The 12,484-nt window shown below is 42.8% G+C and overlaps 1 protein-coding gene across 2 annotated transcripts; it reads left to right on the top strand.

The window, feature by feature from the left end:
* The first annotated feature begins 611 nt into the window (after nucleotides 1-611).
* Nucleotides 612-11,551, top strand: LOC109642399 (serine/threonine-protein kinase Sgk1). 2 transcript variants are annotated; one of them, XM_020107178.2, is made up of 13 exons: nucleotides 612-895; nucleotides 6,386-6,461; nucleotides 7,190-7,265; nucleotides 7,357-7,397; nucleotides 7,509-7,566; nucleotides 7,708-7,791; nucleotides 7,908-8,039; nucleotides 8,127-8,239; nucleotides 8,348-8,471; nucleotides 8,571-8,666; nucleotides 8,762-8,917; nucleotides 9,018-9,107; nucleotides 9,469-11,551. In XM_020107178.2, the coding sequence occupies exons 1-13, from the start codon at nucleotides 868-870 to the stop codon at nucleotides 9,631-9,633; spliced, it is 1,239 nt and encodes a 412-aa protein (XP_019962737.1). In that variant the 5' UTR covers nucleotides 612-867; the 3' UTR covers nucleotides 9,634-11,551. The 2 variants fall into 2 exon arrangements, with proteins under 2 accessions (XP_019962737.1, XP_019962736.1); XM_020107177.2 differs by lacking the exon at nucleotides 612-895 and adding an exon at nucleotides 5,640-5,868.
* The last annotated feature ends 933 nt before the right edge of the window (nucleotides 11,552-12,484 follow it).

The raw sequence follows: 12,484 nt of genomic DNA, 5'->3' as shown, positions 1-12,484 counted from the left end.
GCTGATATCGAAGAGTAACCGCAGCTCATAGGGCTTCATAGAAAGTTATGACAAACTCCCTAAAAGAGACAATGAAAACAGGATGGAACAACAGCTAACTGATAGACTAATTGTTTCAATGTCTCTCTTCACCGAGTGTTAGTCATCAATGATGCCGTTGTTGCTCCTGTACGTCGACCCTAGTAGACCTTTCCCTTCATCACATGGCCCTCATTGTGTGTGACGGCCTATAGCCTCAGGCAGACAGCAAAACAAAGCAATCAGGGCTGTCAGTGTGACTAACCAGGTCGCTTTATCCCCTAAAACCCCTGAGAGACTGTAAATGGAGGAGGTAGAGGAGGAGGATGAGCAGCAAACACGCCACTTGTTCACCGGTGGCCAATTAAGAGCAGATTTAAAAACCTTCCTGTCTGCTCTCTGTATTCCTCAGGTGGTTCCCATGTCATGGAGACCAGTTTCGCCTCCAGTGGGACTCCCACGCTCACGGAAGCCGTAACTAGATACCTGCTTTTGTTTTGCTCCAGGTGGATGAAAGAACAGATGAGGGTGGAGGTGGTGAGGAGGTTGTGGGGGAGGGGGTGGTTTGTACAGAGGAGTAAAGCAGGTGCGTCACAGATCTTTGGTTTCAGCTATTTGGTCTCAGCGCAGCCGAGACGAGAGGAGGAAGGAACGGCAGAGGGAAGTGCAAAAAGTGATTTTTGCACGAGAATCAAAGACTTTTCTTACCAGAGCTGCGGTGAAGGAAGAGGGGAAGAGGGAGGCACAGGAGGACTGCATCTTTGTCACATGCACCTGAACGCTCTGCAGCAGACAGGCGTTCATTCATCAGAGATTCGATAGCAAATATAATCAAACACAGAGGGGGACATGAAGACCGGCAAGAAATCCTTCATCGGTAGGTGCTCCTTTACGTGTGTTATGAGATGTGAGGGGATTAATGTGCAGCCTCTTGTAGGCACAGCAGAGCAGGATGCACCTTTGAGACGTGGTGCAACTTCTCCTCTTTGCCCCCTAAGCAGCATCCTTTCTTTTCTGTTCCATCATGGCTCTCGTATGTTTATGACTGTTTATTAACGATGGCTCATTCCCCTCCTCCTTTTTGCATTCCCTCCGCTTGCTTTGACGTCATTGGCTCGGCTTATAACAAAGCTTTTTGGCAACACGAGCAACGGCATGACTGGATTCAGACGCATCATCCCCCTGTGTCTCTCTGTCTGTTCGCTTATTGTCTGGTTAATTTTTACAATGCAAAGCCCAGAGCCTCTCGCCTCCACATTGCAGCTCCTCTGCTTCTCATCTCATTTGTCAGCTGAGAGGATAAAAGCAGCTCCAGGGCCTCGACTTTGTAACCAGGACTGAAAGATCTGGATGATTCCTGTGTTCAGTGATAGTCGGAAAATCAATTTCAGCTTCCGAAGATGCTGATAAGAAAATGCAAAGCTACAAGAAAGAAAACACCGAAAACCAAATTTGCCCTTTCAATAGTTCCTACATTTCTACTATCCTTTCTTGCTGGGAACTAGATGAGGACATCGATACCACTCTCGTGTCAGTTTGCGAAATATGAAGCTATAGCTATTCTCTTTTGGGTGCAGGTAGTCAGATGATATTACCTTTGCACTGTACAGACACAAGCAGTTAGTAAATCCCTTTAAGACTGTCTGATATCCATATAGGCACATATTTTGCCTCCGCTCTGTAGCCTCACAGAAACATAAACTTAACTTCACTCTGTGCTCTGGAAACGCTCAGCGAGTATTTTGTGGATTAGAGGCATCATGAGCGGTGGTGGACAAAAATGACCCTGCAGGTGATCGGATCAGACCAGTAACCTGCTGATAAATTAATAAACGCACAGCTCGCTGAGCTTTCATTTCCGCTTTAAAGGGAAACCGGCCGTTTGAGAAATTCATTCCAAATTTATCTGAAATTATTTCCTGGATGAATATGAAGTGCCAATAAGCGATGCAGTCACACAAACATGCCTGATTCTTTTTAATGATTGTTCTGGAGATATGAAGCTGCAAAAAAGTAAAATAATTCCACTCGTCGTCATCATTTAAATCACTTCACACACAGTTAATGAAGTTAGTTATTGGTTCGGTTTCCAGCTGCCAAGGTTGACTGATTTTCAGCGGATGTTTTCCAGATGAATATCTCTAAGAGATAACTGACCTCATGAGGTTTACGCTGGATTAGCGAGACTGTAAAAACAAACCATGAACTGGATCCAATCGATAACTTGGTGGTGGCCTTGCTAGTGAGTTAGGTTTGTTAAGGCTAGCCTGTGTGACGTTGAAATTCAGTGAGCAGGCTCATAACATGGGGCCACAGGTTGTATTTCTTTTCAATACGTCCAGGGGCTAGTTGCTTCACACAGGAGCCATTAAAATAATTCACTAACAGAAGTCAGTGCCGTTGACTGACTCATGTCTGGCTGACATGGAAACTGCACTTGGTGAATGAGACTCAGGTTCTGTTTTCTTATCTGCTTCCTTTTTACTGAACTGTAAAGTTTCAGTCACCCACACAGGAAACCTGCTGCACAGTCACAAACAGCAGTGCAATCATCACCAACAGAGCAAACACACTGTAGACTGGCACTAATACCAGAGTAATGGTTATTATAGCATTAATATAAGTCAGTTTTATGGCTGTTAATATGTAGAACCAGCTACAATTACATGGCAGTAAATTCAAATATTATAGAATGATTGGGCAGCAGTGTGCATCACACAAGAGAACAAACATCCTCTTTCCTACTTGGTGAAGCAGGCACATGAGGAGCCATCAAATCCCAGTGGAGAACAGAACAAATAAAACATCTCGTCTTCTGCCTGAGAATTAAGGAGGGAAACAAAGGTGCTGTAATTCTAACTAAAAAATCTGCTCCTCCTCATTAAGGCCTGAGTCTGCACTGCCACACAGTCGGACTGGTCTGCATCTCTGCGGTTCTCTGTATGAATAGTGTGCCAGCAGTACGTGAGAGACCGATGCAGGCGGCAGGCTCAACGTGGAGAGAGGAACTGCAGGGAGATCAGATTCTGGCAGAGAGCAGAGGCTGATGACATTAGCATGACTGCGTGGGTGTGAAGGCCATGATCACTCCTCAGTAAGATCACTAAGACCTACAGTGTAATTACAGACCCCGTCCCCATGAGCCTGCAGCTGGTCACAGAGGAACCGTTTACTTGTACTCATTTACCCTTCTGCTGCCTCCCACTCACTACACTGGAGGTAAGCAGGTAGCTGTGTTCGATTAGCACCATGCCGAGCCTCTCATTTTCACCCTCACATTAGAGTCACCCAGCTTCACATCTAATTTCCTTACATAAAAAAATCTTTAAAAAAAAAACAGAACATCTTTTAATACTTTGCTGCTGTAGTATTTTGTATTTTAACACCAAATCAGGCATATTTATACATTTTGCTGATGTTTAACAGAAAGATCAAGATTATAATAATTTATGGCAACTTGGACTTTCTGAGACAACCCAGTAGAGCACATACTTCCTGAGTCTAAATGTGCCTGGTTGTTTTCTTTAAGATCTATTAATTACTCCCTGAGAAAACCCCATTTCACAATGTCAAAGAAAGTGAAAATAAAATCCCTGCATCTGCCACTTCTTCAGATCCGGTGCCAGAGCTGCAGCTGACAGGTGATTCACACTCTTACTTGTGGGCGAGTAGAAGTGATTCTCACACTCACTCACATGACTGACAGAGCGATGCCCTGATTCTGTGAAGCAGGGCAGCTTCTGTGAAGGCGCTAAATAAACCCGATGAATCTGTCACCTGACAGCTCTGGCACTGGGGAGACATTTATTAAGAGAAACTGAGTGATGGCGTCTCTAATGCATGTTCAGTTCATTTGTAGGGATCCACCTAAAACTTTCTGCCGGACAGAAAATCCCTAATTTATCAGCACGAGAGGCGAGAGCTTAAAAATCATTTGCTAGTTGAACAATTATCATCAGCATTGTTGTTTGATTGATAAATGATCCATGCGTCACCAAAAGGAAAATGCTGCTTTAACCACCTGTTTGCTCTGCACTTGACTTTTCCATCACAAGCTTGACGCATCACATCAGAGAGAATGCAAATCAATGAGAAGCGACCGAGAGCAAGCACTGCTGAAGGGAACGGCCCTTGTCATGTTTATCTTCCCACAAGTCACTAGAGATGAGAACATGATACGCATGAATAATTCAGAGAGAGACTTCATGAGGGGAGGAAGACGCCTCACACAAAGCCTGAGAGGTGTCGGGGTCGTGTTATCGATCTGCTGTGTCTCTGTGTAAACGGAGCTGAGGCTGACCTCAGAGTGTTTACTCAGGTACAACACGATACGCCACAAGTTGGCTCCGCAACAGCTAGTTTTTGTTTGAGCCTACGCCACAGCTAAGGTATTAGACTTCCTCTTTTCGCAGTACCAGAACTACCAGTTCTGTGGAGTCTCACTTCCTTTAAATTATTACTGCATGTGACATGTCAGAGACGGGACAAAACCCAGAAGTTTCTGACAAACACATGAACGAATCTCTGAGGCAGATGTTTATGAGAAGAGTGGAGGAGGAAGAAGTACTCAGATCCTTCCTGTAAGGGAAAGTAGAAGTAGTATTTAATTATTGAATGATTTTCTTAGTCTTTTAAGCTAAATGCGAAATGTTTTCTGGTTTCAGCTTCTCAGATGTGGATCTGGTTTTGTAAATAAACATGTTTGGGTCTCAAAAGGACCGAACGCTTACTGCAAGTGGTTAAGTGTTATCCAACAACACGTCAAGAGAAGCCAAATAACCACCAGTGCTGAAAAATCACTAACACAATTGATATGTGGATCACTCTCGTCCTTGGGCGGTATAGCTGTCTGCATTATGGCACAGTTATGTAAGGGGGTTAGTGGACCACGTCTCTCTGACATCTGCTCCGATCACTCCCGAAGCTTAGATGAGCATGATGTCATGTGCAGTTTCTCTGAATTTATGTAATACGGTCGTTCCATGTCACCTTCACGATCCTGACCTCATCGGAAACCCAGTATTTAATGGTTTCTGGAAACCAAATGGATTTATGTAGGTAGTGGATTAGTGCATTAGTTCTCATGCAGTTTTTTAACCTTTATGTGGGTGTTTGGAGGGAGAAATGGTGGCTGTTGAAGGGGGGGGGGCTGAAAAGCACGAGTCGTGACACACATCTCTCTGCATCCTTTCAAAACAAAACAAATTGAGAGAAGAGTAAAATAAAAGAGAGGGAGGGAGATTTGGCAACATTGTGCAGTTCTTTGTCCTCTGCCATAAAAAGAGACATAGTCCCTTTGTGTGCCCGGCTATTACAGTGAGCTGGACTTTTCCATTGACAGGAGATGAGGAGGTGGGAGTGTGAAGGAGCCCCCCTCCCTCCTACACACACACACACACATACAGCCTCCTCCTCCTCTGCGTCATCCCTCTCCTCCTGCAGGCACAGTATGTCTGCAGCGGAATCCCGTGACGTCACGCCCCCGAAGTGGTTGTCGTGGTTACAGTGATGAAGAGAGAGAGAAAAGGAGGATCGGAAGAAGGGAGGGAGGCAGGGAGGAGGTGTGGTCTCCCTCGAACCACGTGTTTGGTATAAAGGCACTGGCTGGTGCGCACCGTCTCCAGCAGCATTGCGCAGCGGAACGCGCTCGGGGGTTTTGGTCTTTGCGCGTCTGGAGCGGTCACGACGCGTTTGACTGACGGTCAGAGAAGAAGTGCTCAGGAGCTTCTCTTGTGTTTTCGTCCTTTCTCTTTCCACCGGATATTTACTTATCGCTCATCATGGCCGTGACCGAAGCTGGATGTGATTTAACTTACTGCAAAATGAGGGGGATCGTAACCGTTCTCGCTGGTGAGCGACCCATTTAACACAGTGATAATAATAAAGAGGGTTAACGCTGTGCATTCATCAGGAAACCTAACTAAATGATGACTATTTATTTTATATATGCTGCTTAGTGAGTAAACCTGATGGCAAAGAGCTTTTTTTGTTTTACTTCTTTGAAATTCTTCGGATAAATGTTGTGGATAAATCGCTTTACACTGTCACTGATGGGAAAGCTGCTTGAAATGAACAAAAACTGGTGATTTGCATTGTAAGAATAATCCAGAATGTTAGATGCTTTGTTGGCCACCACTGTCGGAATCTGAATGAGTGACCCAAGTGGTTGCATAACCCATAAGCCTGCAGCATTAGAGGTCTCTGTACAACACGCAAATCTAGCCTATACCAGGATATTTGGGACAGCGGATTACAGCTCACAGCATGAATTTTTCTTTTCTGGTGGGAAACAGAAATCTTTAAAACCCTGTGTGATGACTGATGTTGCGCGCGTGATGCTCATGTTTCTGTCTCCCTCTATTTGCAGCTTTCATCAAGGAGAGAAAAATGGGGCTGAATGACTTCATCCAGAAGCTGGTGTCTACCCCACATATCTGCCAGCAGTAAGTTCTTCCAATAAAAGCGATGTGCCGTCATGTAAAAATGTCAGATTAGGGCCATATGCAGCATCATGGGCTGTAGTATTAATTTGTGATCATTAGCCCACTCATGGTCAGTGTGCATTGTGCAAATCCAATCAGCTGCCTGAGTTTGGAAGGACATCCTGTGAAACCTATAATCTGGGTCCAAGAAGCCAGGGTAAGAATAGTGCTTTTATGACGAGCCAGTTAACAACTGCTCCAACTGGATAATCACCTCTCCAGCAAATCCCCTCTGTCCCCTGGACGAGGATAAACCAATAATTCAATTATTACATGATACACGGCTCGGCCCGTCACACTGTCCTGAACTCACGGGCCTGTCCTCCAGGTCAAGATCTGGGTACTGAAAAAAAAAAAAACCTAAGGAACAGCATCTGTCCCGGTATGTGTTCCAGGAGAGAGAGGCCCTCAGAGCTGGACCGCTGAGTCCAGCAGAGCTGTGTTAACCTGCTTGTTGTGGGTCAGCAGCTTAAGCTGTTCTGCAGACAGGTTAGGTAGTTACATGCAGATGAGCCTTTCCTAAACCCGACCTGTCTGGAGGTTTCAGACGGTCATTCACAAACCAGAAGGGAAGCGTTCATTGCAGCGTTAAAATGCAATCATCCGCCCTGAATCAGGAAATGTTAAAGCTGAAGCCGTGACGTAAAAGATGTTATTCATCTCAAAACTATGCTTTGTTTGTTTTTCAGTGTCGAGGTGAACAGTCTCCTGAAGATTGATGAGAATCAAAACGAAGAGTTGGAAAATGAACTTCTTCAAAGTGCTGTAAGCGGAAACTTCATACTGACTATGTGACTCATTCTCATTCCAAAACACTGCAGTGTATTTATAATTTCCCTCTTTTTATTTTATCCAGATGTGCCTAAATTCACGAAGTTCACTGGCTGAGGAAACTCAGTAAGTAGCCTGATAAGACCTCTTTAATGTAAAGAATGTTTTGACAATGACGTTTTCTGTTGAGAAATAAAAAGCAAAATTTTAAATTTTCTGTTTGTTTCTCCACATTAGAATCAAACCCTGTGATTTTGACTACCTCAAAATCATCGGCAAAGGCAGCTTTGGAAAGGTAAGATCTCTGTCCTTCTTTCTTTTCGGTATCTACTCTTGTCTGCTCATACTGTATGCATCCAGACCTCCAAAGGCTGTACCAATCATCCGTTCATGGTTGCTAATGTAATCACTGATGCAAATGTTTGTCCTGTTCCAGGTTCTGCTGGCTCGACACAAAGAGTCCACCCAATACTACGCTGTCAAAGTACTGCAGAAGAAAATCATTATGAAGAAGAAAGAGGTAAGAGCCTTCATTTAGGATTAAATATCTTAAATTTACCTAAATTTAACTTTCTTGTGTTCTATGTTAATGAGATGAATAAACAGTATAATATATCTTATTCCTCCTCCTCTTAGCAAAAGCATATCATGGCTGAGCGCAGTGTGCTGATGAAGAACATCAAACATCCCTTCCTGGTGGGACTGCACTACTCTTTCCAGACTACTGACAAACTGTACTTTGTGCTGGACTACGTCAACGGTGGAGAGGTGAGCCGCAATCCACAAAAACTGAATAAGCTCAGATGGTCCCAGTGTTTGAAGTTCACACTGACAGATGTTTTGTTTTCTCTCCAGCTGTTCTACCATCTCCAGAGGGAGAGGATCTTCCTGGAGCCCAGAGCCAGGTTTTACGCTGCTGAAATTGCAAGTGCGCTCGGGTACCTCCACTCCCTGCACATCGTGTACAGGTAATGATCAATCATACAGCACCCCCTAGTGGACAACTGTAAGCATAGGTTGGAATGGCATAATAACATAGATGCATTTAATGATCCTTTCCTTTTTGTCCTGCACAGGGACCTGAAGCCTGAGAACATCCTGTTAGACTCGCAGGGCCATATTGTCCTGACAGACTTCGGTCTCTGCAAAGAAGGCCTAGAGGCCAATGGTACCACGACAACCTTCTGCGGGACACCTGAGGTACAAACTGAATCTCTAGACTGTCACACACTGACAACTGAGGACATTTTATAAATGCTGGACTTGCATTGACTTCTTTTTATGCTACTCTCCTCACAGTACTTAGCCCCTGAGGTTCTCCAGAAGCAGGCGTATGACCGCACAGTTGACTGGTGGTGCCTGGGATCAGTGCTGTATGAGATGCTCTACGGACTTGTAAGTGAAATGTATATGCCTGTGAACGGACATCACCTCTATTTGGTTTATATACAAATTAAACTCACTCGTCTGTCATTGCTTTTGCTTTGCAGCCTCCTTTCTACAGTCGCAACACAGCGGAGATGTACAACAACATCCTGCATAAGGCGCCTGTGCTCAAGCCCAATGTGTCGAACGCAGGCAGGGAACTGCTGGAGGGGCTCCTGCAGAAGGACCGCACCAAGAGGCTGGGAGTCAAGGATGACTTTGTAAGTGCACACAGCTGAATCTTATCTAAATGAAAAGTAAGAGATCCACAAAGCTTGTTTTCTATCAGTATGCTCATCTGGAATTTCTCTTTCCCTCCAGCTTGAGCTCAAGTACCATTCCTTCTTTTCTCCAATCAACTGGGATGACCTGATGGCCAAGAAGATCACACCTCCATTTGTCCCCTCAGTGGTACGTTCAATTTCATAATTTTCCAGAGCCCTCATCAGTCAAACTAATAGTCCAAATAAATTGGGTTGTCATGTTTCATCAGTTCAACAGTCCAAACCCCGAAAATGTTTAGTTTACAATCATGGGAAAGTTCACAAAATATAAACATTTAAAAGGCTGGAACCGGTCATTTGTTGCATTATAATTTTCTACTGTTCTTCAAACTGACTAATCTGCTCCACAATCATAAAAAAAACACAGAGCAGCATCAAATCTTCATATTTCAGACACTGGAATCAGATGTTTGCGTGATAAATGATGAATCAGTTACAATGCAGTGATATTGTGCATAACAATGATCATCTCCTGGTTTGTTTCACAGTCTGGTCCCACAGACCTGCAACACTTTGACCCCGAGTTCACCCACCTGCCCGTGTCCTCCTCCCTGTGCAACGACACCCTGACTGTGACGAGCAGCATCAAGGAAGCAGCCGGAGCCTTCCCGGGTTTCTCTTACGGGCCTCCAGCAGAACACTCCTTCATGTGAACGTCTGAACCTCTGCCCATCTGTCCAGAGGAATGAAAGAGAAACAGATCAAGAGCTCTAGATTGAGAGCCTTATATTTGCAGCAGGAACACACACAGCAGCAAACAGGAGGGACGCTGCAACTAAGGCCTGATAAATGGATTTAACTGATCATGAACCAGGAGGGGCAGGACATGAGGGATCTTCTGAACAGATGGGGACTCTCATGTTTTAACACCACCGGCCCCTCTCCTCTGTCTCAAGCACCCAACTCTACAATACATGTGTGCCAAGTATGGATGCACTCTGGGGACATAAAACATCGATCTCATGGTTCTGGACCTCACAGCTACTGGTGAGGTGACGTGAGGAGAAGTGCCTGAGGTTCAAAAGGCAGTTTGGATGATGGCGACGGCGGCGGTGGCGGCGGCGGTGGCGGCGGCGGTGGCGGCGGCGGCGGCGGCGGCAGCGGCGGCTTTGGCCAAGAAGAGCCAGCTTTATCAAAACCCACACAACCATTTCATTGGTGTGGACTCTGTTCGCACCAGGGCGATGGCCGTAAAACGGTGATGCCTTCATTACATTACGTGTCGACAAAACGTCTTTTAATTTCATAATGCATTGATATTTTTCCATGTGAATGCTCAATTGCACTTGAGGAAACAAGGGTCTGCTTAAAGGTTTCAGCAAACTTTGAGATTAGCCAGCTGCATATCTCTCCACTTTGTGTTTCATATCACTACACAGGAATTATGGCAGTTCATTATTGCACACTCGTAATGATACTTGGACCAAACAGTTAACTAGGATATGCTTTCACATTTAACGACACTTTTTGTTTTACCCGCTTGTCCTCATAAACTGAAGATCAAAGTTTTTCACTGTACTGTTTAGAGGAAGTTACATATATTTTATTACAAAACCAAAATGGTTTTCCATGTTTTGGTAACCACAAACATTCACTCTTTACTTTGAATAAAATCATATATTGTAATTTAATTATAAACGTTTCCTAGTATAAATATACACAAATGAATATATTAAATGAACATCCTATTTCCTGTAAGGCAGTTTTTTTTTTTCCAACTCCTTCTCATCTACAACTAGTGACTGTGTTAATCTATATCTACTGTTCGCAAACATAATCTCATTGATTGAGTGTTCAACCAGCAATAACAGGCCCACATCAATGATAGCACACACTGTATATAAATCTTATTCAAAGTTACTGATCAAAGTGATTGCTGTTTGTTTGCAAACACTCCAGACAAAATACAAAATCTATGATTACAAATGTTTTTTTGTATTTATGCATCGTGTAGAGAAGAACTGTGAATGTCTTGTGCCTGTCCAAGGCGGCCTGATCCATGTATACTGTGTGTACATATCTCTTTTCCCTAAACCTCTCGGTCCCTTTTATAGAAAATAATCTGTATTTTTTTTAAAAAGTGCTTGATTATTTTAAGAACCACCGGGTTGAGGAGGCGCTGGCTCTCAGCCACTGGCCGACTCCGTAATATGGTCCTGGAAAGTGCAATAAAATCTTGTTAACTCTTAAAGAATAATAATCATTTGATCTCTTAAAAGCAAAATTGTGATTTGTTATTTATCTCTGACTTTCATTAAATTATTAAGAGAAATCTTCATCTTCCGACATCTTCCTCATGATGACATTGTTTTGCCCCAATTTAGGTTTTTACAACAGAAGATGCATTTTCAAGCCTGCTGAAGATAACAATGAAAAAATAAGGCAACACACAGCTCTAGATAATTTTCTTCCATATTTGGAAGCGTTACTTTTTTGTTTTGTATTTTTTATGTGTAATTTATTTTCATGCCACTGCTACTGTGTAAAAGAGTTTGATTTACATGATCAACTGAAATATTGAACTGTAATCTGTGTCAGAAATGGCAAATAAAATCTCCAAGGAAAAGGAAAGTGTTCTGTTTTTGGTTGCAATGCATTCCCTCTACCTTCAAAGTTACCTAAGAAGAATTTATATGTTACGGTAGGACTGCAAGTAAAGATTATTTTCACTATTAATCAATGTTACGCATTAGTCAATTATTTGTTTGGGCGACAAAAAGTCCGATAAAAATACTGGGAAAAATGTGAAAGCCAAAATAATAGATTTTCATATTTCCTGTTTAGGGTTATTAGGTTTATTATCACATTTAATAAAGACATAATGCAATTTAAGCAAGTGGCAGGCTGTCATTTTTAAGTTAATCAATTAATTAAAAAACAGTTTAGAGCTACAAACATTTCATTGATAACTATTTTGAAAGTTAAATGATAGATATAAAAAGTAAAGTATATAAGTTACTACTGCTGGATTCCAAAGTGTGAATATTTACTTTCTTTCTTTCTTGTTTCTGTCAACGGGCTGGACAGAACACAAAATATCTGGACATATATTTTAAGGTTTACGTGACACTTTAGTGTATTTGTTACACACTGTACTTATCGTACAATATTGTTAAATATCTTCCACAGTGAATAAGAGAAGCAACGTCAGCTTAACTTTAACTTTTCTACTGTTAAAGAGACTTGTTGTTATTTCAACAACATCTTCTACAGCTGATTAGAGAAGTAACATCAGCTTATTTCAAACTTAACAATATCCTCTTCGGTTATAAATAAACATTATTGTCTCAAAGGTATTTCCCACAGTTTGTCTACCGTTAAAAAGAGAAGGACATTTATAGTCATAGTATCCTCCAAAGTTAAAAGTTAGCTTGAACTTAGTCGCTGACCTGTTCAAGCTAAACACGCAGCTAGCTTTTAAAAATAAAGACTGTAAGATTGTGCGGATACGCGTATTTATTCATGATCTGACACGAGCCCGGTGTTTATCGAACATCGCGGTTC

Source organism: Paralichthys olivaceus, chromosome 20 (genome assembly GCF_024713975.1).
Source record: "Paralichthys olivaceus isolate ysfri-2021 chromosome 20, ASM2471397v2, whole genome shotgun sequence".
NCBI classification, from domain to species: Eukaryota; Metazoa; Chordata; class Actinopteri; order Pleuronectiformes; family Paralichthyidae; genus Paralichthys; species Paralichthys olivaceus.
The sequence above is the reverse complement of the archived record's forward strand: the minus strand, read 5'-3'. Positions and strand labels throughout refer to the sequence as shown.